The 26,447-nt window shown below is 35.2% G+C and overlaps 1 protein-coding gene across 2 annotated transcripts in view; it reads left to right on the top strand.

Moving 5' to 3' along the window:
- Positions 1 to 11,987: 11,987 nt before the first annotated feature.
- The window catches only part of TMEM196 (transmembrane protein 196), a 50,466-nt gene continuing 36,006 nt past the window's right edge, over positions 11,988 to 26,447 (top strand). For both annotated transcript variants that reach the window (XM_049641594.1, XM_049641595.1), the window contains exon 1: positions 11,988 to 12,213. In XM_049641594.1, coding sequence (XP_049497551.1) covers positions 12,067 to 12,213 — 147 coding nt within the window. In that variant the 5' untranslated portion in view covers positions 11,988 to 12,066. The remainder of the gene's footprint in view (positions 12,214 to 26,447) is intronic.

Raw genomic sequence — 26,447 nt, 5'->3', positions numbered from 1 at the left:
GTAAACCTAAAATTTTTAACTGCTGTTGGCTGTGTACAGAGTTCCAAACAAAGAACATTCCTAAGTTACCAATAAAATGTAAAAGCTGCTTTTATTCTTCACGATTTACTGATTGAAGATGCAGGAAGTGAAATAAAGTACTAATTTTATTTGTGTCTCAGTGGCCTGAAAAAGTGAACAGAACTTCTGATGTTTCTTATTTATTCCCAACAATTGGCATACAAGTTGAGAGAATATAGAGTTAGCTGAACAAAAAGAGTTTCCCTTGAAATCTCAGAAACCTTATACTTATTCAGCTCCTGTGGCATATAATCTACTACAGTTATGGCCTCTGATCTACAGTTATGGCCTATCCCTGGAGGAATAAACTCTTCTCATTGGATTTTCCATATTCCCTTATGATTTAAAGGCATAAGAATGTATTTTTTTTAAAGCTTAAAGATTTCTGATTAAAAAAAAATATTTTTAAATTTATGATTTATTCCCCTGGCTTCTTAAGCTGGGAATATTTAACACAACTTTAATTTCCAAGCATTATCATAACTTAAAATTTTAAATTAAATTTAAATATAATACTCTATGGAGGTATTGAGATTCATAGGTGTTTTCCCACCCACATTAAGCAACCTCACACTGCTGTGCTTTTTAGTTTCTGTTTCTCATTGTATAACTTTTTCTGATTAAAAATTAATACAAGATTTTGTTCACAAATTGAAAAGTACAGAAAGTATAAAGGAGAGAATAAAAAACATAATCACCAGTTAGAGCACTAATAAAATGTATAATTCCTTACAGTGTTTTTTACATTCATACTTTTAAAGAAAATTAGGATTTTTTTCTTTACTTATATGATTTTTAAAGTATAATTTCAAGTCATATTTATTGCTAAATAGTATATAATTTTAAAATATAATTTTAATGACTATAGATTATTCTGTTTTATAACTTTACAATTCTTTCTTATAATTTTAGCTTTTAATTGGAGAATAAGGCTGATTTTAACTTTTTTCCTAAAAATTATACTGTTACGAACATTTTTATATGTCATCCTTTTGATCATCAATGAATATTTTATTAGAATAAAAATGCATAAGTTAAATTACTGAGTCAAAATATATTAGCATTTTTAATACTCCTGATAAATATTGCTGGATATCGCTTTAATATCTTGTACCCATAATGCAAATTGGTGCAGCCACTCTGGAAAACAGTGTGGAGGTTCCTCAAAAAATTAAAAATAGACCTACCCTATGACCCAGCAATAGCACTGCTAGGAATTTACCCAAGGGATACAGGAGTGCTGATGCATAGGGGCACTTGTACCCCAATGTTTATAGCAGCACTCTCAAAATAGCCAAATTATGGAAAGAGCCTAAATGTCCATCAACTGATGAATGGATAAAGAAATTGTGGTTTATATACACAATGGAGTACTACATGGCAATGAGAAAGAATGAAATATGGCCCTTTGTAGCAACGTGGATGGAACTGGAGAGTGTGATGCTAAGTGAAATAAGCCATACAGAGAAAGACAGATACCATATGGTTTCACTCTTATGTGGATCCTGAGAAACTTAACAGAAACTCATGGGGGAGGGGAAGAAAAAAAAAAAAGAGGTTAGAGTGGGAGAGAGCCAAAGCATAAGAGACTGTTAAAAACTGAGAACAAACTGAGGGTTGATGGGGGGCGGGAGGGAGGGAGGGTGGGTGATGGGTATTGAGGAGAGCACCTTTTGGGATGAGCACTGGGTGTTGTATGGAAACCAATTTGACAATAAATTTCATATATTGAAAAAAAATTTTAAAGATAAAATAAAATAAAATAAAATAAAATAAAATAAAATAAAATAAAATAAAATAAAATATTGTACCCATGGAGATTTCCACAGTATTTATGAAAATAAATATTTAACTTCACCCCAATATGAATTATCATTTTTAAAATAATAACTAGTCATTTGTTATATTTTTTTTACATATGAAAATTGCCTGTTAATACATTGTGATCTTTACAATAAAGTTGTTTTCTTTTTAGTCTGAAATAGCTTTTTATATGTTAAGAATAAAACTGTTATTATTGTTTCACATTTTTCCAGGTTATTATTTGCCTTTTTTCATTTTATTTTTAAATAGGTCAGTGAAGGAAACAAGGAGAGGAATCACTATGCTGATTTGATTTTTTTGTAAATATCAGTTGAAGAAGTTGTGGATAAAGTCTTGGAAAAATAACATCTCTCCATCTTTCATCAACTCTTTATTTTAATTGTTCATATATTTGTTCAACAGATAATTTCTAAGTGTTTGTTCAGTGAGTTTATAAGTTAGTGTCAATTCAAAATAGGGGAAACAAACTTCGACATAGTGAGATATACATCCAAATTTCTACTATATGTAACATAAGCCCCTAGTCAAATACTGTAGTTGTAAGATAGCTGAACTGGACAGGAATCTCTTAAAACTAAAATTATTATTATAACAACAAATTCCCCATTTGAGGGAAAATAAAATGGTAAAAATAATTGAATCTTGTACCTGTCCAAGAAATAATCAGATAAGCATGTATTTTGAGGGAAATAGAAAAAGCTGAAAGTTGGGACACGTACATGATGATAAAACCTTAGAGTAGCAGGAATCTGGAAATACAGAGACAGAAAAGTAAGAAGCATAAATGAGCAGAAGCTTGTTAAAAATGCCAAAGACAATAAAAATGACATTTTTAGAAATGTTAAGAAGAAGAAGAATGAGGCCAGAATAGGCCCACTGCTTGGGGGCAAATGATGCATAATTCTTTAAGGAATAGATAGTGCATAGGATGACGGAAAGAACATCCAAAAAGATCTCAGCAGGAAACAATGAGGGGCAAAAGCCAACAAGATGAAATTAGATAGAGATAAATGAATCAACCAGCCTTTAGGTTAAAAAAAAAACAAAAAAAAAAACCTCTATGAGTACAACACTGGAGGCAGAGGACAATCCATAGGACAAGTACTATGCAGTTTTCATTGGTTGAAAACTCAGCCTTGTATCAGGGTTCAGAGTGTGATCAAAAATGGCCAAAATTGTTATAGGGTACATTTACAAAAAAATATAGAACCACAGAGAAAATTATCCTCTAGTACATGGTTCTCATTGGAACACACCTGTTGTACTTTACACAGTGTAAGTATTTTTATATTAGAGAAGCAGGGACAAGTTAAGACTCCCTAGTATCAGTGACCTGTACCTGATCTTGAAGGGACTTGGAAATTTCTCCCATAAATTTTTGATGTGACACACGGCATGAAAATTGTAAATTATTTGCATGATCATGACAATAAAAATAGTCTTTACTTGTTTTTTGTTAGTCCAGAAGACAGATGTTGATTTATTATGCAGACTTTTTAAAATGCAGTCTGTTCTGGGTCACTGGATGAGTTGAAGAGGTCAGGAGTATAGTAGAAAGGATCTAAACATAAGATGAAATCTAACAAGTATTCTCATGGCCCTGTCAATTCTACCATTATGTGCTAATCTACTTTTCATATTTGGTAATGTAACCTAAGAGCTTGTTCTTAACAATTTCTTTGGTTCTGAAGTAATGATGTGAATGATTGTTCAGTTGAGAAATACATAACATTATATCTTAGCACTAATTTTTTAAGTGTAAGAGAGGGTCAGAAATTACAAATGCATGTAGTTTGAGAAGAAATAGGTATTAACTCTTCTTTAAATGTTTGGTAGAATTCACCTGTGAGGCCATCTGGCCTTGGATGCTTGTTTCTTGGAGTTTTTTGATTACTGATTCGAATTATTTGCTGGTTATCAGTCTGTTCAGGTTTTGTATTTCTTCCTATTTCAGTTTTGGTAGTTTATATGTTTCTAGGAATTTATGCATTTCTTCCATGTTGTCCAATTTGTTGGCATATAGTTTTTCATATTGTTTTCTTATAACTGTTTTTATTTCTCTGGTGCTGGTTGTGATTTCTCCTCTTTCATTTGTGATTTTATTTGGTCCTTTCTCTTTTGATAAGTCTGGCTAGAGGTTTATCAATTTTATTAATTTTTCCAAAGAACTAGCTCCAGGTTTCATTGATCTGTTCCATTGTTTTTTAGTTTCTGTGTCATTTATTTCTGCTTTGATCTTTATTATTTCCTTCCTTTTAGTGGCTTTAGGTTTTGTTCTTCTTTTTCTATCTCCTTTAGGTGTATGGTTAGGTTATTTATTTATAAAGGACTTACAAGACTCAACACCCGAAAAACAAATAATCCAATTTAAAAATGGGCAGAATATATGAACACATATTTCTCCAAAGAATATTTAAAAATGGGAAGTAGAGGCATGAAAAGATAGTCAACATCACTCATCATCAGGGGAATGCAAATCACAGCTACAATGAGATATCACCTCACACCTATCAGAATGGCTAAAATCAACAACACAAGAAACAACAGGTGTTGGTGAGGATGTGGAAAAAAGCGACTCTCTTACACTATTGATAGAAAGGCCAATTGGCACAGCCACCCTGGAAAATAGTATGGAGTGTCTATAAGAAGTTAAAAATATAAATACCCTACAGTCCAGCAATGGCACTAGTAGGTTTTTACCCAAAGGATACAAGAATACTAATTCAAAGGGATACATGCACCCCAACGTTTATAGCAACATCGTCTACAACAGCCAAACTATGGAAACAGCCCAAGTGTCCATTGATAGATGAATGGATAACGAAGAAGTGGTGTTATATACAATGAAATATTACTCAGCCATAAAAAAAGTTTTCAAGAATGAAATCTTGCCATTTGCAACAACATGGATGGAGCTAAAGGGCATTATGCTAAGTGAAATAAGTCAGTCAGAGGAAGACAAATACCATATGATTTCAGTCATTTGTGGAATTTAAGAAACAAAACAAATGAGCAAAGAGGAAAAAAAAGAGACAAATCAAGAAACAGACTATTAACTATAGAGAGCAAACTTAAGGTTATCAGAGGGGAAATGAGTTGGGGGATGGACGAAATATGGAAATAAAGGTACATTTGTGATGAGCACCAGGTGTTGTATGGAGGTGCTGAATCACTATATTGTACACCTGAAACTAATATTAAACTGTGTTAACTAACTGGACTTTAAATAAAATCTTAACAAAATAAAAATAAAAAAGAAATGGGTATGAAACCTGTGTCTTTCTGGTTGCAAGAATTTTGGCCTTCTCTTTTGTTTTAGCTATTCATCGTCTTGGCTTTGCTAGAATTGCAAACTTTGTACCTTGCATGGCATCTCTGGTCTCAATTGCAGAATCTTTGGTCTCCAAGTCCAAAAACATTGTTTCCAGTTACCAATATATTATGGTCAGTGTTCCTTTTATAGGCCCATATTTTAATTCTGCTTGAAGAATATTTCTTTTCTTTTCTTTTTTTTAAGTTTATTTATTTTGAGAGAGAGAGCACGTGAATGTGTACACACACACACACATATAGGCACAGTGGGGGAGGGAGAGAGACAGGAAGAGTGAGAATCCCAAGCAGGGCCGGTTCTAGCAGGGCAGAATGCTACTTAAGGCTTGATCTCATGAACCCTGAGATCCTGACATGAGCTGAAACGAAGAATGAGATGCTTAACACACTGAGTCACCCAGGCACCCTAAGAATATTTCTTTTAATATTCATTTTGATGAAGATCTTATGTCTAAGTAAATTCTCTTAGTTTTTTGTCTGAAAGAAATCGTTTTCTGTTTGGTTTTTAAGGCATTTTTCTGTGCCTATGATTCTAGATTAATAGAGTTTTTTGTTTGTTTTTACATTTAATTGCTTCAAAATGTCATTCATTTGTCCTCTGGATTCAGTAATTTTAGGTGAGAAGTCTGAAATTCCTTCTTCTTTTCTTCTGTATGTAATGTGTCATTTTTCCTCTGGCTACTTTTAATGTTTAGTCCTTATCACGGGTTTCCAGCAATTTGATTGTGATGTACCTTGTGTGTTTATCCTGTTTGCAGTTTATTGAGCTTCTTGGGTACGTGCGTTTGTAGTTTTCACCACATTTGGAAAACAATATGCCATTATTACGTCAAATTTTTTATCTTCCTCTTTTATAATTTATATTATATCCATGCCTCACTTCTTCAATTGTCTTGTAGGTCAATGAGTCTCTATTTTTTTCTCTCAGTCTTTTTTTCTCTCTGTGATTTAATTTGTATTGTGGATTTGGGGTGGGGTTTTTTGTTTTTTGTTTTTGGTGGGCTTTTTTCTTTTTTTCTTTCTTTCTTTTTTTTTTTTTGCTGTAATTCTAATTTCTATTGTTGCATCTTTTTTTTTAACGTTTTTTTTTTTTTTATTTATTTTTGAGACAGAGAGAGACAGAGCATGAACAGGGGAGGGTCAGAGAGAGGGAGACACAGAATCTGAAACAGGCTCCAGGCTCTGAGCTGTCAGCACAGAGCCCAACGTGGGGCTCGAACTCACGGACCGTGAGATCATGACCTGAGCCGAAGTCGGATGCTTAACCGACTGAGCCACCCAGGCGCCCCTCTATTGTTGCATCTTAATGTTCACTGATCTTTTCTTCTTTAGTGTCTAATCTGCTATTATTCTCAAATTACTGTTTTTGATTTCAGATATACAATTTTCCATCTACAGAAATTATATTTTATTGCCTGTTATGTCTATAATTCATATAGTTTCACATTGTTTTCCTCTTCACCTTTGAATATATTTCTAATATGTGTAACAGAGGTTTTAAAGTATTATCTAATTCCATCATCTCTGATATCCCAGTTATAGATCACATTTTCCAGTTTTTTTCATATTTAAGATATTAATTTGTTAGTGTATACTGTGATTTTTACACTGTTGAGTAATGGTTGGTAATTTTCATTAAGATGTGTTAGACTTTCTTTTTTAATTTTTTTTAATGTTTATTCATTTTTGAGAGACAGACAGAGCATGAGCAGGGGAGGGGCAGAGAGACAGAGGGAGACACAGAATGTGAAGCAGGCTCCAGGCTCTGAGCTGTCAGCACAGAGCCCAATGCAGGGTTTGAACTCCAGAACTGTGAGATCATGACCTGAGCCAAAGTCAGATGCTTAACTGAATGAGCCACCCGGGTGCCCCAAGATGTGTTAGACTTTGTTAAGTTACTTACTGAAGAGACTGATAGTTGAGAGGCCTGTTCTGAAGTATTTCAGTATTTCATTCAGATGTAGTTGCCTTTACTCCAGGCATAGGTTAGCCCTCCTACCTATGAGTGCCCCACCTCAGTTTTCCACTGAAGGCTGAGTGTTCAACAAGGACTATTTTTTGCTGCTTTTGAAACTTAACCTTCCCAGACATCTTGTAAGCCTCAGATTTTAGCTCTCTAGTCATTCTGTTTCTAGTCTTGTGAAGTTGCACCTCATGATTGTGGGGCTAAGAATTTAAGCACACACTCAAGGGATCCCTGTAGAGATCTCTTTCTCCTGAAAAGACCCTCCTCTCTAATATTCTGTCCTGAAAATGTTGCTACCTCAACCTCCCAAAACTCTGTTCTTCGTCCCAGAAATTCAGTAAGACTACCATGCTCTGTTTAGTATTTCTTTTCTTGTAACACAATCTGTTAAGTGCCTATAGTCAAAAGACCAGGAGAGAAAACCTTGCTTTTATTTCTCCTCACCCAGAGATTACAATGGTGCTCTGTCTGTCACACAGTATCTGAACAGTTTATTTGAATACATTGTATATAGTAAGAGAGTAAATCCAGTCCCATTTACTCCATCATGGCCGGGAGTAGAAATACCCATATTTTTTATTAAAGGTAGAAATCACTATAAATACATCATTTGGGGTTATTTTTATACATGTTTAAAAGTCATTAATAGTCAAAGGATATTTCAGATATAAATGAGAAATTGTGATAAATACAGTACTAAGTACCATACTTTCTCTAATTTTCATAAGCACTAACAATATTATTAGGTAATGACTTCTAAGATCTATCACCAGAAAACAAAACAAACAAACAAACAAAAAAGATAAATTTAGTTTTAATTATCTTCACTTCTTGATATTTAAATTTAAAAAATCTTCAAAATATTGTTTTCTTTTTTCCCTTTTTACCAGAATCACATTATCAAATCCTACCTAAGTCTTTAGGCATAATCATTTCTAAGCACACTGACAAGAGTATTAAGATATTAAATGTACTTGTAACATTTAAAAACTGCCAAATGGTTGGTAATGATTTTGTGATTTTTCTTTTCTTTAATTTTTATACTAAATTAGTCATTCAGTCACCATACAAATTTAGCTTATAGTAGCTTGAACACTTGAAATCAGATTTCAGAATTAATGTTTAAAATTTTGACCTTTTCAGTTACTAACCAGTACTGGTGACTGACTTGCTTGTTTCATCAGCTTACTTCATTATACTAAGACAGGTGGTATTTGTTTAACAACTTTTGGATTTTCCTTTGTCCATATTTTAAAATTTCTATGAGTCTTATTTGGGAAGATGGGTGCATGAGTATCCCAGAACTCTTAAATGCTTATTGGCAGAACTTAGGTCCTTAAAGAAATCAGTTATGAAGGATTTTTTTCTGATTAGCCGATAAGTTTAATATGAATTATTTCAGGTTACCTATACACTCATATTCATTGTGTCATTTATAAACCAGCAGGTGGCAAACTTGAGATTTTTTTATACTATGACTCTTGTTAAAGATGTACAAGTATTGAGCCCTGTATCACTGGATCTCATGAATAGCTCCTTTGTTGTCCATGATTTAAAAATTAAACCCTCTAACTGTAGAGCCACTGGTATTTGGATAGCAATGCACTTTATTTATTTATGTATGTGTTTAGTTTTAATTTGATTTGCAGTTTCATCCTATAATTCTTTCTCTAAAAACCAGTTTTGAGACATAAAAGATGCCAATTTGAATCCATTTTTGTTATGATTTCTATGATTAAGAATAAATTTTAGTGGTCCTTTTGTTTACTTTGGGGGAACTTTACATCATTTAAAGGGGCATGTAAAATTACTTTGCTCCCAGAACAGGCAGTATTCTTTTGAAAGTTCTAACAGCATTGATTCTCATGTTTTTAAACATAAAACATAATTTCCTCTATGTATAATTATTGGTTTTATTTTATTCCTCTAAATATTTCTGTATAAGTAAGTGTAATTCATTGGTAGTCACTGATAAGTGAAGATAGATTTAATTTCTTCTGTATACATTTGATTTTTAAAAGTTATGAGTTATGCACCAGTTATCTAGGATCAATCAAGATTGATTATATTCAGGCATATGATTAAGCTGTGGGGGCATTTAAGTGAACATATTTCTAGGCATCGCATTCAGAAATAATACAACCATAATATATGATTTACTTATTTCTTTCTCTTTCTGAAATCTATCTATTGTTAACACTACTTGTATGTCCTCTACAAAATTAATTTCCCTTCCTTAAGTCACACTCCTTCCTGTATGTCTGTATTGACCAATCTATTTGAACAGTTACTCTAGTTTGTTATTCTCTTTCAAATGGGGGAAGAATTAAAAAAAAAAAAAAGAAAGAAAAGAAAAGGAGTGACTAAAGACAAACCAAAGCTAGGCAACCTAGATACTTCATTATTTATACATATAAATTGGATAATTTAGATGATTTCTACAAGATTTAAATAAAATAAACTGTGCCTCATTAAAACCAAAAAATACTTGAAGGATTCTAACAACTGGTTGTTTGGTGGACTGAGTTTTCAAGACGTGGAAAATGAATTCACTAATTAATCAACATAAATGTTTGAGTTGTTTTCCAAATATCACAATAACTGAGGACTATTAAAGGCCTAATAACTTATAATTCTTCCTTCCTGCTTTTATATTTTTTAAGGTGAGAGGACTCAATTCTTTTTAAATGTGGAATATAAACACATCATAAAGAAAGTAAATTATAATCATTTGATAATTTAATAGTTTAGTTTAAACGATTAAATAAGCCCCAAATCAAATTTAAGAGAAAACTGAAATTGACACTTAGGCTATACAATATGTATCACTCAGCTTTAGTGATCTCAGCATTAGGGCTTTAAAAAAAGAAACTTCTAATCAGAGAGATGCCTACATTGCATTAGTCTGCGTGTATGCAGAGGACAAGATGCCCTGGTTTGGTCTAGTATATCCTCACTCAATCCTCCTCTTCTTTTTTTTTTTTAATTTTTTAATGCTTATTTATTTTTGAGAGACAGAATGCAAGTGGGAGAGAGGCAAAGAGAGAGGGAGACACAGATTTTGAAGCAGGCTCCAGGCTCTGACCTGTCAGCACAGAGCCCAACATGGAGTTTGGGCCCAGGAACTCTGAGATCATGACCTGAGCCAAAGTCTGATGCTTAACAGACTGAGTCACCCAGAAGCCCCTCTCCTTTCTTTTATTTTCCTCTAATCTATCTCCAACTGTGAAACTCAGTTTTTGAGAAAGATGGCCCACATCCCAAAAACACCTTCTCATCTCCCTGTTTCCTGAGTCTCCCTGATGAGATGCCTTGTGATTTTTCGTGAAGTAACATCAGAGATATGAAAATGGGAAACAGACACAGTGATTTCCATACTTCTACAACAACATGTGCATCAGATTATAACACAAAAACACCTAAGCTAGGGTTGGCTCCTGCCCTGATGACTCTGACAACTGTCAGTTGTTCAAAGAGCCAGATTTTTGTTTTTAATAATGCCCTTTCCAACGTAATACTTAAATGTACACATGTCTTGAATTTCAGTGTGAACACAGGGTCCTAGTCATGCTCAAATCTGGCGATGCATCCCAAACGGATAGCAGTGCTACTGGATAAGAGCAAGGGTCTGCTGAAGAAGAAGGACCACCAACATCCCCACTAAAGTGTGTTCGGCCCGTTGCGTCTCCACACCTCCGCCACCAACACGCAAGGGACTTGTGGAAACAAAGGAGAGTTGACGCTCCCTATGAGCAGGCTTGAGTCTAGCTCTTTAGAGTGTGGAATTCCTGGGTGAAAGTCCATAGGAGTCCTAGTGAATTTAGGAGTCTGGCCTTTCTCCATCCCTTCGGCTCTCTCTGCCTTTCTATTTCTTTGCCCACTGTGCCCCCACCCTACCCCGTGTATACGCAAAAGAAAGTTTTACACAGAATGAGCTCCGCGTTGACGTAGGCATCCCTCCCCTTCCATCTGGATACAAACCCAGAAGGGAGCAAGCAGGGGAGATGCGAAGGCAGGGATCGCGAGGATCATTGTGGTTAGGGTCCCCAGGGGGGGCCGATCAGGAGCCAGCCAAGAGTATTGGTTCTAGACCCACAAATAGATCAGGCTTTTCCCTCCTCCATCAACCTCTCAAATCCCAATGAGGTCACTGAAATGAAAGAGAATCAGAGCAAGAGGCAGGGGGAGGAAGAGGACGACGAGGAGGGAGAAGAAACCCAGACGGAAAAAGGCCATCAGACAAGGTCGCTTTTTCTGGCGACACAGCAACTACGAGGAGCGTGGTGCTGAATATATCCGCCCGCTCAGCCTGGGGACCGAGGGACTCGCAGAAGCACTTTGTGTTACCACGAAAACAAAGGAGAGGAGACGAGAGCGAGAGGGAGAGAGAAGCTCTGAACAGTTCCGCTTTGGATCTCTGGGAAGCAAGGCTCATCTCCTTGGCAAGGAAAGAAAGGGAAGCCTGAAGGGTCTGGGAGGCTACGAAGGAAGCAGGTTTCCTGCGGAGACTTGGGACGCGGCAGAACTCTGGACAGCGCCTCTCGAGCAGGGCTCCTTACTCCTGGCTCCGCCAGGTTTCTGGCTCCTTCCTGAAAGCCCTTCTGCGGGTACACTCTCCTCTCCTGACCCCGACCACCGAACCCGGGAAAATCCGACGATCGCTGTCAGAACGTGCCAGGGGGCGGAGCGACTCTTGCCTCTGGCCCGGTCAGGGAAGAGGGTCTCCGGTTCTGGAAATCTAGTCCTTGTGGAGAATGCTTCGCTGGTGAAGAAAGAAAAGTTTTGGGGTCTGGTAGGGGGCGGAAGGGGTAAGGAGGATAGTGGAAGAAAGAAGGTGGATGGTTGGTTTCCCTCTCTGATCTGGAAGGAATGATGACCGAGGAAGGATGTGCACCAGCGGCCAGATTATTGGGAGCCTCTTGGTGCTCTCTGTGCTGGAGATAGGGCTGGGGGTGTCCAGCGTGGCCGTGGGGGCGGTCAGCTTCAGCCTGGCCCTCCGAGAGCACAAGCCGCAGCTCGGAGACTCGTCCCCGGTATGGAGCGGGGTGTGTGTACGTTGAGCCATTTCACTCTCTCTTTACCTCTTTACGGTGATGGTCAGTGTGCGTGCGTTAGTCACTCCCTCCCTGGGGAAGAAAATCATAAATCTCTGGCTTGCATGTAGGTTCTTGTTGGCAGATTATTCCTCTTTATGTTTGTCCCTTTATTTACTAATTGGCTTTTTCCCCCTCACCTTGCTTAAGACCAAATTAAGTGGTTTTGTTTAAAGTGGTGGTGGTGGTTAGGGGGGTTCAGCAGTTTCCCCTGGCTGAATCTGCAAAAGGCTGCCTAATAGTGCTGATTAGGGAGTCACACCTGTCAAGGGCAGACTCACTTAGCCTGTTTCTTTTACAAGGAATATCAAAATGAAAGTGTTACATCATTTCGTGTATCAGGAACAAGCAAGGGTAGATTGATGCATGTATTTCTGGGTAACAGTGTCCGACTAAAGGCAACACTGATAAAACAGAAAGAGAAATGTGGTATGCGTGTAAAAGGAATATTTTATCCCAGAAAACACTGCTCTTAATTTTTCTTTGCTAGCTTTCTGATACTTCACATCTAAAAACTCTTCTGTAAGTTCCAGGCAATAAGTTAAACAATAAATGGTAGGATATGTAACTACATTCTAATTGGAGAATAACTCGGCTTAAAGAGTACCTAATGCTCAGAGAGAATGTCATAATTTCCTCTAGGTCAGATGTCAGACCCAATGACCTTCTTGTTTACTGTGGGTGGAATCTCCAGGAAAGCTTTAGAGAGTCTTCCCTTCCACCAAAGACCAATAAAATAACTCAGCACTATTCCTAGTGTGGCCCTGATTGTGAAAAATCATTTTTTTTCTTCTCCTTTGAGTATATAGACGCTATATTCTTCTTGGTTTCTAGCTTGATTACAGTTTTCAAGATAATTTAATAGGATGTTGTTCTGTCACTGATGATCAGTAGGTGTAATTAACAATCATGGCTTGAGTATTTTTGTTTTAAGTCAATGAAGAAGAAAAAAGACTATTTGTTTAAGAAAAATCATTTCAAAGTAATTCAGATTTGAGAGACCTTCCAGCATTCCTAAAACCAGTACAATTGTGCTGTGGAAAATCAGTTTTTATTTTTTAATTTTTCAAAGTGAAGCAAATGTTTTTAAACTGCAGAAGTTAAAAGGAAAAGTAAAAATGGTACTCAATTCTACCACTGAATGTTTCCAAAAATCCTTGTTCTGAATTCAGTAACTTACTATCATCTCCAAATAATTACTTTTTTCTTTATTATGTAAATTTTATCCATATACATTTTAAACTTAAGTATGAAAGGCTAAAAGGCAAATCTTAAATTTGAGAACTTTACATCTTATATGTAATAGTGATTATTTTGAGAGTTGTAGTTATCACTATTTAAACAGAATTAGTCAGACTTTAAAACTTCTATCAGACAACTATCAAAATTGAATATAATATCAACATTTAAAACAAATGGGGCAAAATGTGACCTTTTGATGACTTATGAAGGAGAATCCTCAAATACTCTTCAAATCACTTCCCCTCTTAATTTTGAGAAATTGGATGAATAAACATAGGTTGTCTCTAAGTAGAATTAAAGCATCCACTTTATCTTTAAGAATTAAAAGAATGGTTACTTTTGCTTGGCATCACATAAGGAAAATAGATTATTTTTTTCTCTTCCCAGACAACGTACCATTATCTAAATGAGCCAACATATGTATTTGTTACCAAAAATGAAAGTTTTGAATTTGCCCAGTAAAAAGCAAATAAAATAATTATTTATATATAATATACATATAGTCATCATAAAGAATTATTTCCATCTTTAACTGGCTCTTTAGAGTAACCAAAATTCACCTAGGGTGCTCAAATAACAGTTCTAAATTCTGTTGTCTGATTCAATAAAATTTTTAAAAAATACATGTGATTGAATGAATGGATTGAAACAGCAATGCCCCAATAAGTCCCTTTTGGGATCACTTTTATAAACTCAAGTTAAAAAATCAAATCTTTGAAGAAATACTCAGTTTTGATCATTATTTATTAAATTATAGACTTCCTAAATTGATTTTTTAAATTGTTTTTCAGAGGTCATTTGTGATATAATCTCAATTATCTCTTATTTCTGTCAATGATGAATTCATATAACCAGTATTTATAGAGGGCTAACCATGTGCATTTTACTATTTAATACAAAGATTATTAAGATAAGTCAGAATAACTAGTAAAGCAGACAAGATGAGTATATCACTAACTTTATCAATGGTGAGAAATTAAAGTTTGACCTCAGAGAGATATAGGGGCAGATATAAGGGTGAGAGTATGGGGTGGTCAGTGAAATATCCATGGGATAACAATTACTTTTCTCTTGATCTCGGAAGCTTATTGGGACTTGTAATTTATGTATCACAGTGTTAAGTAATGCATCATAGAGTGGACTCCAAAGTCTGCCTGGGTGCGGATCTGTCATTTATTATCGAGTTAACATCCACAGTTCTCATATTCTGTAAAACAGGGCTGTTAAAAGGCATAAATTAAATAATGCTCTTAGTAAATATATGGTGTGTAGTGAGCACTGAATAAATGCAAGCCACTAATACTGGGTGCACAAACTGGCAGAAGGGCATAAGAAAGGAAAGCCTTTCAGACAGCATGGACGAAGGCACAAACTGGGATGGGATGTGTTATGTTCCAGAAAGAATAGGCTCTTCTATTTTTCTGGGGCTTATGTGTGAAACGAAGATAAGGATGGAAAGAGTGGTTGGGGCCAGACCATGCGAGGCTGTGTGCCAGTCTAAGGCAATAGACTTATTGCCTCATATTTTTAATAATAATAATAATAATAATAATAATACCAATTCATACTTCCCAAAGAGATTCAAGGAGAAGCAGAGAAAAACTGGATTAAAAAAATTATTAATCTCTTTGGTATTTTATGAATTAAAAATATGTGTTAGTTATAAACACTAGCTGGGATTTTACAATAATTAACCTGTCACAATAACCACAGTCTATAATCAGAGTGTGCTTTGATTGGTGCCATGAAGTTTTTTTCAATACATTATTGTCATTATTACAAGATGTCTGAATTAAATTTTAGAAATCAATAGAAATAAAACTGTACTGTGAAGGAATTATTTTTTTATATATGGACTCTGACATAAGCTTTTTATCTAGTCAAGTACACTAAGAATTCAGGCAACTATTTTGATCTTTGAACCCAAATATGCAAATTTTTCAAAATGTGATTTAAAAATTAAATAGTAAAATAGAAGTCTTAGAAACCCAGGGGTTGGATGCTTATATTTCTAGTCACTGTTTTATAATGAAGCAAAGGGTGATCAGGTTCCTGTCATCGGTTTAAAGATGTGGCCAATAAGCAGGAAAAAAAATTATTTCGCTATAATTTCATACAGAAAGAAAGTTATAAATCCCTTATAGGATTTTTGCTTCTTCTTGTTCATCTGTTATAGCTGATATAGTAACCTTGTTGAAAGAAGACATTACTGCTAGATAACTATGAATGAACTCTTGAGTAAACTGCTTTGGAAAAGACAGTCATGTGAAATATAATTGACATGTAAAATTTATTGACAGAGTTCAATAGACAGGGCTATGTTTCCAAGTTGCTGTATGATAGTTATATTTCCCCATCAATAATGAATCTGTAATGGAAATGGACTGTATTTAGTACTACACAGATTCATGGTTCCAAGAGAATTTTATTTTGCTGTGCTAGGTTGGCACTTGAAAATGTAGAGATTCAGATGGTTGTGTCCAGAACAACATCTAGTGCTAAGTTGTATTTGAGATATAGCATGCTAAATTCCATCCATCTATATCTAATACTCATTCTATAAATCAAAAGTATTAAAAGAAACTTTTCTAAGCCTTGTTTAGCCCACAGTCTTTTAAATATTCAAAAAAATTTTTACCTTAAAATAATTAAAAGTTTGAATGACTTTGCTTATTTTTCTGGACAATACTTGACTTGTATATTATAACTTTCTCCAGATAATAAATCTGATACTTTAGGTGGGTAAAATTTATAGCATAATCAAGGCCACCTGTTATGTGGACTCCTGATTTACCATTGCAACAACTCAGCCAATTGGAAGTTTGTGTTGAAATTAATCCTACATTAGCAATGTAAGGGAGGTGCTATATATAAAATGATATCTGCCTCAAAGTGTTATTTTTAATTTTTAAATCTGTCCAATTCATTTAAGGAAAAATAAAACAATAAGGAGAAATAAATCTGAAACATTTGAAGTTACTTCAAATGCACAAAATTTGAAGCTAATGTGTCTCTAATCAGGTAATATATCAATTTTCTCCAGCTTCAAAATATATAACATAAGAGATTTGTATATCTGAGCATGAGATGAAAGCTCTGCCCCACCTTCATAAAAATTACAAATATACATTTAAAACCAACTTTGGAATTAATTTTAATTACACAAGTAATTCATACATATTCTCATATCAAAGGGTTAAAAAAAGAATCAAAGCTGATATTCTCTTTCAACTCATCAAAATTAGCCACCATTATAAATTTAGGGTGTAATCTCACAGGCATTGCTCCACATATAAATAGTATTGTTTGAACATGTAGATCAATTTTGATTAAGTTTTGGATGTAGTGAAGCCCATTCATGGACTCTGTAAAGCCCAGGCAAAGAATCTCTTCCTTATTTGATGTATACGATTATTGTCAAGTGCCACTTTTATCTACTGGGGTTAGGGCCATTAGATATTGGCAATTAAAGAAGTTGGATAAGTCAAACTACTAGGAAGTGTAGTTATTATTCAAGGAACCATACTATGTGTCAAATGAAACATAAATAAAATGTCTATTTCTGGTATTGATTGATAATGGTATAATAGAAGAAAAATGGTGACTTTTGTCATTATCTGATGAAGTATTTTGCTTTAGTCTATATTTCATCCTCATAAAGTGACATGTGCTTAAATTTTTATCTAGGGCCTGTGACAAATTATGTCTCAGGATTTTGGCCCTGATCCGAGAGTATAACTATCTTGAAGACTTTGGCATAGGAATATTAGGGGATAATTGATAATAATTGCATCAGTCACCTTTTTGTGGACAGTTTCCTTGATACAAACATGATTTGAATAAAGTCAAACCCTTTCATTTGGATGATTTTGCCTAAAGTGTTCAAGTTGGTTTTCTTGTATTGACATGGTTATTAACCAGATCATCCAATACATGCTTCAAATGTGGCCAAGAGATTTAACTTTCTATATTAGCCCTCAGATAATATTTAATTTTATTGGTTGATGGCATAACCCACCCATCCAACCTGAAATGCTTATCTTTAAAATTCTATAAGAACTAGAATACATTTTGGTGAAAGTGTGTGTACACAACTACTGGAGGGGGAAAAACCCCAAAAATTTTATGTTCAAGTAATGTTGGGTCATTTACTTATGAAGTAAACAGATTTTCATTTTACTACTACACTATATATATATATATATATATATATATATATATATATATACATATACTTATTCATTCAAATGACATTCTATAAATAAATAAGCTCAGAGTCTTAAATAATATTTGACTTTACTGTCTTAGTAATTTAGTAAAATTACCAGGTGGTCACTCTGCAGGTAGATGTTTATTTCAACATGCTAAATGGACAATTCCAGAATAAGTGGGTGGCAGTATATATTTTCATTGAGTATATTTCTAGGAGACAGAAGAAATTGTGTGAGTACTTTTTTCTGTTATATCGAAAACCATGCAACTTTTCTTGTGAATGCAGATCCAAGCTATATATACTATATTCAAATTGAATGACAGGTTGGATTCATATATCCTACTCACTATAACTGCGGCACTGGATAACTTCTGTTTCTTTATGAAGTCAAGGAGAGAAATGCCGGTACCAGTTTCATGGATTACCGTCAATACCAACATTGGCATAGAATAAGTGCTCAGTGAGCATAAATTGCTTCTTTCTTAAACTGCCCTTATACTATCCTAGGACTGCCTGGGACCTAGATAACACCAGTACTACACTGGGTCTCAACATTTCTTCAACACCGTTGATCAATTTTAGTTTGACTCACCTTTTGTTTTTTTTCATATATGGTATGTGTCTAGTTACCTTTTGATTTAATTCACAAGGTACATTATCAACTACAAAAGTGTACCAAAATATCTGCATTAGACAGGTCATGTAAAATATTCAGCTTAAAACTGAATGGGGAAACAGCAGTAAGGTGCTCCTCTCTCTCTCTCTCTCTCTCTCTCTCTCTCTCTCTCTCTCTGTTTTTCTTTTGGGGGTAAAGAGAATGGTAAAAATTCTATCATAAAAATATTCAGTAATAAGATAAATTAGACAATTATCTAAGTCAGACAAGTCAAACAGTGAGGATGTAGGAACCATTATTTATGTCATAAATCAAAGTCCTTGAAAACATATAAAACTATATACGTTCTTATCGTTAGTCAAAATAAAAGTACAAATTAATACTTCTAATAAAGACACATAGTATTGGGACACCTCAGTGGCTCAGGTTAAGCATCTGACTTTGGCTCAAGTCATGATCTCATGAGTTCGAGCCCCGCATCGGCCTCTGCGCTGTCAGAGCAGACCTTGCTTCAGATTCTCTGTCCCCCCTCTTTCTGCCCCTCCCTTGCTTGCACTCTGTCTTTCTCAAAATAAATAAACTTAAAAAAAGATACATAGTATCTTGGAGGTTTTTATGGTTTTGCTTTTGAAGCAATATTTATTACATGTTGTAGTATTAATAGATGCATCAATGAAATACCTAGATTTCAACAATGATTCTTATTAATTAGGGCTCATGGTTTTTAGCACCAGTATCAAGATTCCTGAGAAGAAATTCTAAGCTCCATTAATTCATGATTTATTATTAAATATTGGACAAAATTATGTGGTCAAGACAAAAAAAGAAAATATTAGTGGCTAAGAAGACCATTTTGGGAGACAGGGTGCCTTGAGCTATTTGTCTTGTAGAAGTAATACAAGATATGATTTATTAATAGTTAACTGTGTTCCAGATGTTTTTATGTACATTATTATTTCTAATATCAACAACGTTGTGAAGAATGTAGTATTATATAAAATTTATATAGGGGAAAGGACCTAGAATCCACTTTTATTTAATCAGCTGAGTTAGTATTTAAAGATGGACAGTCTCATTTTAAAATCTGCACTTTTTCTATTGCATTGTGTGGAACATGGGAAATTGTCATGAAAAAGTCATTCACTGAGGTCTGATCTCATTATTTGCTCCCATCCCTGAATATATGAGTCAGGCAGAATGGCATAAAGATCAAGTCCCCATCACTGTTTCTGTTTCCCAGAAGAGACTGACATAGTCAACTGATGAACAAGCACAACTTCCATATTCCCAGAAGAATATGAAATATTAGACCAAATTGTTTTTACCTTTAGAGCTTAGGCTTTAGCCTTAAAAAGGAAACTGAAATTATGCATCTCAAATGATCATTACATATTATGAAAGCAAGTCAGGAATATACAAACCATATTTAAACGTAGTTCAAAATGTGAGTTATCAGTGAGGGATCAGGGTTGACTCCCTTGTGGGGGGAGCTCTTTATCCAGGCCTTGTAGATTGGGCAGGTTTCCAGTGGGCAGAGGAGAAAAAGAAGATGTGCTAAGCAGAACTATTAACATGTGTAAAGTCATGAAAGGGACGATAAAATGGAGAGTTTGTGGAGGATTGAGGAGACTAGACTTGTTTTTTTTTTTTTTTAATTTTTTTTCAACGTTTTTAATTTATTTTTGGGACAGAGAGAGACAGAGCATGAACGGGGGAGGGGCAGAGAGAGAGGGAGACACAGAATCGGAAACAGGCTCCAGGCTCCGAGCCATCAGCCCAGAGCCTGACGCGGGGCTCGAACTCACGGACCGCGAGATCGTGACCTGGCTGAAGTCGGACGCTTAACCGACTGCGCCACCCAGGCGCCCCGAGACTAGACTTGTTAAAGCAAAGAGATGTTCACATAATAACTGGCAAGTGAAGATGTACCTCATCCAGATACGATAAGACCAGCTTTAAAAGGGTCCTGAAAGAATGGTAAGACTAATCTGCCCTTGATTCCTAACTAAATTTGGTGAGCTTTGCTGGTTAGAACTTGATGATCATGAGGCCAAAGCAGTTGGACCGGGCATTGGTGCTCATTTCAAGGCAAAACACCAGCTCTTGATTCCAAGACATGTATCCTGTATCAGAAGAAAGATGTGAGGGAACTCTTGAGACTTGAGGGAAGTGTAAATCTACCATCACAAACGTAAACCCACTTCAAGTGGCTTTCCTGTTGATGGTGCATTTGTAAGATGTTCAATAATTCTTACAGCTGCCTGACATATAAGAGTTCACTTATTTAATTGGAAACATCAGCATTACATTAAGAAATGAAAATAGATTTGGAGGCATCAAGACTTGGGTTCACATTCTAGCTCTAACATTTGTTAGCTTAAGTTTGAGTAAGTCACATTATCTCCCTGAGCTATCAGCTAAGTTATCTGTAAAATAGCAATACTAATACCTATCTTATGGAGTTCAAAAAATTAAAATGAATACTTATATAAAGGGCTTGATACATGTTAAGTATTTAATAACTATGATGAGCCCACAACAATGACTGCATGCTATTGCTGTATGTCTGGAAAATCAATTTTCTGTACGTGGTTTCTATTTTTGTGTTAATAGAAATTTTATTTTTATACATTTCTGAAGGGTAGCTTTTTGTAAGGCCGTTGATGAAATTGATCTTGGACTCAAGGCTTGGTAACATTTAGGTCATATACCCTCTCTTAGAAAATATGTGCTTTTCATAACCAATTCCAAACATTAATAGTTGTGATTTAGAGTTCATTTTCCAGGGTCCCAGGAATATTATCTAGGTCAACATTGGGATAATTTTTGTGTGTTCTCCCAAATAGAGATCATGTATTTGAGTTTATCATTATTTTTGGCTAGGCTGTTGGAATTCTTATCTCTTTCTCTACTTGTTTCCTGCTATTTTCCTACATTGTTTGCTCTGAAGAATTAATAAAAATAACAGTCACATTAATAATAGTAACACTGGCAGCTTATATTTCGAATATGCTGCATTGCCTAAGAATTCCAACTGCTGTGTTAGACCATTTATCTCAGCAGGATGAGTTTCTTCACCTAAGGAATGAGTACCTAGCAGATTTAGGATTTAGTGATCTAAATCACCTGAAGAGATAATGTATGCATGTGTGTGTGTGTGTGTGTGTGTGTGTGTGTGTGTGTGAACACATGCATGTGCTCATATGCATATGCAGGGGAAATTAAAAGATAAGAAATTCATACAAGGAAGTTGATAATTGTCACTGATATGCACTATATGCTGCGTTTAGGCTGCTAGTAACCCGACTTGGGTACAAGTTCACAATGCTGTGATCCTCTATGAGCTGCAACTTATTTCCATAACTGGCTGGGTTTCAGAAACTGCCAGGCATGTTGGATGGACATTCTTCTATGGTGTTGACAATTCTTGGGAAGAACATAACTTCTACCCTCTAGTCCCCTGGAGTCCCTGGCTATTTTCAATTCTGTGAGAACAGGTCACAAATCACAGACTCAAAGCTGGCACGTAGCCAAGGAAGTATTTTTTGTTGTTGTTGTTTCATCTTCACCAAATGTATCTTCTACATTTTAAATTTTGTTGTGTTTTCCACATGTATCAAGTTATGGACATTATATTTGAGTGTTGTCCAAATACATTACAGCATCTATGTTAATCTTACTCGAAAATGACATGAAGAAATCTTAAACATAAAAATATGAACAAAAATTATGCAAACTAGGATAGCCCACATTAATGTAAAATTACCTTAAGCTATATACAAATACTTACTAAATTGTCATCACGACATAGGTCATAGAGAGGCCCTATATAATATATATATATATACACATACATACATATATATATATATATATGTATACATATATGTATATATATGTGTGTATGTGTATATATATATATATATATATAAAGTTTAAGCTGCTTTAATAAACAGAATGTTATTGACAATGTTTCCATACCTGGGTGTTCAATATTGATGACACTTCTTGTACTTCCCTCCAGAAATAATTATCTTAAATTTTTATGTGTTTGAATTTTGAAATTCATTTATTTATTGTAATGGCTAAAATAACAAAAATTTGGACTCGGAAGATAAACTTTTCAATTTTGTTACTGCTATATATGAGATAGTTTTATTTTGTTCCATTTTAAGGATTAACATAAGTAATGACTATACCTAACAATTATTTGGGTGATTGACACCTAAATGTGTAGTACTGCAAATTCAGTCCCTCCTACCAAAATTTATAATTTTCTTGCTGCTTTTGGAGAAGAAAGAGCTCTAACATCAAAAGCCTTATTTACTCAGCATACTCAAAATAGTCAACAGATTATTTTTTAAAAAGAAAAACTATCACAAAGCAGAATTGGAATAGAACACAATGCATAATGCATTAAATACAAGAAAGACTGAGTTCCATGAACACTGAAAGGGAGATGTGAGGGAATGGTGTTCTGAGAATCAAGGCTGATTCTTTCTATACATTGAGGGATTTGGGTCCAGGGGCAGTCAGAATTTCTGAGGTTTTTGGACTTGGATTCATCTAGAAAAGTTTGACATGCCAATCAGCTACGTGCTATGTTTGATGATTTCTTCTGAAATTCATTCTTGTGATTGTTGGTTTCATTCAGTTACTTTACAGTCTCTGAAAAAGGTTTACCTCACTGCCTGCTGTGCATCCCTTTTTATCACTGTGGGGGTTTTCTTTCCATGTCTCCCTTGAGTGCTTTTGGTTCAATTTATTTTTTCACTGTAGTTGCCTCTTGCCCCATGCTACCTGCTAAGCCACCAAGATGGCCTGATGCTAATGGAGAACTGTTTAGCACAACAACATATCTGTTGTACATTTTATTCCTTTGGTATTTTATTTTTTGTAAAGGTGATCATATTTGTGAGAGGTCATGACTTTCTTGATAAAAATGTACACTTATCCTTTTCCAGTTGAATTTTTGAAATATTGAAAATTTCATAATTTTCTGGAGTGAAAGAAACATGGTATATGGATCTATGTGCTTTGCTTTTTTCAGTGCTCTGTTTTGGGGTGGAAAATAAGAAATTAGTTCTAGCTTAAGGGAAAAAATAACACTGCATAATTAGCAGGGTTTTCCATGGACTAAGAAAAGAAAGAAATATAAATAGGAAAGTGGAAAAGTGATTTATTTTAAAGATGAACATTATGCTAAAAATGCAAAAGAATTGGGAGAGGGGAAAGCAGAGGTCATTAAGGAGATTTGTAAATCTAATAAAGGCAGACAAATCCCAGGGAGCTGGGTTGTGGGATAGCATAGCTCAGGGGCAAGGACCCCTAGGGGTTAGGGATATGGAGATGGGGACCATTCCATGTTGAGATCAATGGTAAAGACATTTAATGGGCCTGAGCTCATCCCACTGGGTTGGGATGAGTCAAGAAGAGGAATGACAATGTAGCATGGAGAAAGAGCTAAAACAAATCAGAAGAGTCAGGTTCCCATTCCAATTCTTATGCCAGATGCTTATTCTCCTTAGTTCTCTTTCCTATAAGATTTTGTCAACAAATATTGATTCTACAGCTACAGCATTTTACAGTCTGAGTTAGGTTCTGAGGATCTAGCAGTGAATACAATAATCATGATTCCTGATCTTCTGAAGCTGATAGATAGATAGATAGATAAAGACAGACATATAGATAGAGATATATAATATAATATATATGTATATATTATATTATATATATACAATGAACAAATAATGCACAAACATCTAAAACATCTCAAGGAAGCAGTATTTTCTGAAGGATGATGAGGCATTACCCGGATGAAACAGGGGAAGAACACTGTTCCAACTAGAGGGAACAGAATGGATAAAGACCCTCAAATAGTAAAGGTTTGATGTATTTGAAAAACTGAAAGAAGGCCAGGGTGACTGGATTTATGGCAAATGAGCAAGAAGGAGATAGAATGCACTCAGTGAGGTAAAGAGGCAAAAAGGAAAAAAATCACTTAAGGCTTTATACACAATTTGCAATGTCTTGATTTTTCCTTAATTATAATAGGAGACTATTAAAAATAATGGAAAGGTTTTAAACATAAAAGTGACAAGATTATATTTGCATTTAAAGAAGCTCATTTGGGGCTTCAGTTTATAAAATATATTTGAGTCAGACAAGTTAAGAAGTTACAAGTCTAGTTAGGACGCTACTGACATTTATGATATTATGGTTACATGGATGACAGTGAAATACTGAAATAAAATGGAGGAAGCACAGATATTTGAGATACAGAGTTGACAAGACTTAGTGTTTGATTAGATGTCATTGTTGAATAAAGCATTAAGAATGATGGGGCGCCTGGGTGGCTTAGCCGGTTGAGTGTCTGACTCTTGATTTCAGTTCAGGTCATGATCCCAGGGTCATGAGATCAAGCCCTGTGTGGGGCTCCATGCTGAGCATTGAGCCTGCCTGAGATCCAATCTCTCTCTTTCTCTCTCTTTGTCTCTCTCCCTCTCCCTCTGCCTGTCTCCCCTGCTTTCACTTTCTCTCTCTTTCTCTATCTAAAATAAAAGAAATAATAGTAATAATTAAAAAACAAAAGAACAAGTCTCAGATTTGGGGACTGAGCAACTGGTAGGATCCCATTTACTCTTTTGAGAATTAATGATTAGAAAAGGGAAAACTGTGTGTGTGTGTGTGTGTGTGTGTGTGTGTGTGTGTGTCTAGGATATAATTGCATAGGATGTGGACAGATCAAGAATTTATTTGTGATCTGTTAGAGGTACCTGTGAGACAGAGACATGCTGTGGACTATTAGATGGGTCTAGAGTTCAGAACATAGGACTGTGGTGAAATCTAAACATGGGAACAGTCTATAAATGCATTAAATACATTTAAAGGTATTTAAAGCCATGTTACTGGTTGAAATTACCCAAAACAAAGCCCTTAGTTCCTCTGAAATTCAGAAGCTGGATATTAATATGAAGGTAAGAAAGAGAGACTGAGAAGTTGTGACCAGAGAAATGTATGGAAAACCAAGAAAGTGTGGTGTTAGAGAAGCCCAAAGGAAAGAGCTTCCTTGTAAGATGCTCTTACATCTTACACGATCATGACCTTCCTGTAACATGGAAGTCATTGGTGACCTTAGCAAAAGCAGTTGAAGTAAAGGACACATACTCCAGTGTGAAGTATGCTGAAGAAATAATGGGAAGCAAGAATACAGAAATAGTAAGTGTAGTGGTGGTGAAGGGGTCTGTGTAGAGAGAGAGAGCAATTAATGTGAAAGGATTTGGAGGCAAGGAAGGTTTTTGATTTTAAGGGAGATTTTGGAACACTTCTGTGTGCTGAGGTAAATAATGGAGTAGGCAGAAAGGGAGAGAAAGTCTGAGTAGACAAAGGATGATTTAATGTAGAGATGAAGTGCAGGTCTTGTGTTGATACATTGTATTTTTGTGTATTTAAAAAAAAGAGGAGCAAGATGAATATGACTGAAGATGCAGTTTATCACACTGAATGGCAAATTGTGAGAGGAGCCTTGATGGCTTCTGTGTTCTCTGTCTCATCTGAGGTCTGTCATGGCTATAGGGGTAAAGAAGAGAATGCCATTAAAATGTTTCCTCTCCCTATCAGTTGAGAATTATAATTAAGTCACACAACATAAACTGTATAGAGACATAGAAGTAATTTATTCCAAATTCATCCTTTTATAGATAAGTAAACTAAAGCCCTGAGAGTTAACACTGCTGGCTAACTATAGAACCAGGACAAGAGGGCAGTTCATCTAATACTTAGTCTAACCCAGTTTTCATAGATGCCTCAAAATATTGAGTAATCCTTAAGATAAATGCTGAAGCGAAAAGAAAATGCAGTTATTTGTTTACCGTCTCAAACTGAACAGGAATGATCTCAAATTATTGGCATTGCTAAACTATCACGAAGATGTAAGTATTTTAACACATTTTAGAGGTCTCCCCCCAGTTGGGGGTTTCAAGAAAACAGCTTTTTACAGAAATTATGGCATGTTCTCTGTGGTGCTTTTCCAAAGCAACAGGGAAATTGTAGTGAATTTTTAGAGGTTAGCAAATTTTCCAAACCCACAAGAGCTAGTGATCA

This window comes from Panthera uncia, chromosome A2 (assembly GCF_023721935.1).
Source record: "Panthera uncia isolate 11264 chromosome A2, Puncia_PCG_1.0, whole genome shotgun sequence".
Classification (NCBI taxonomy): Eukaryota; Metazoa; Chordata; class Mammalia; order Carnivora; family Felidae; genus Panthera; species Panthera uncia.
This window is presented reverse-complemented; position numbering and strand designations above follow the sequence as displayed.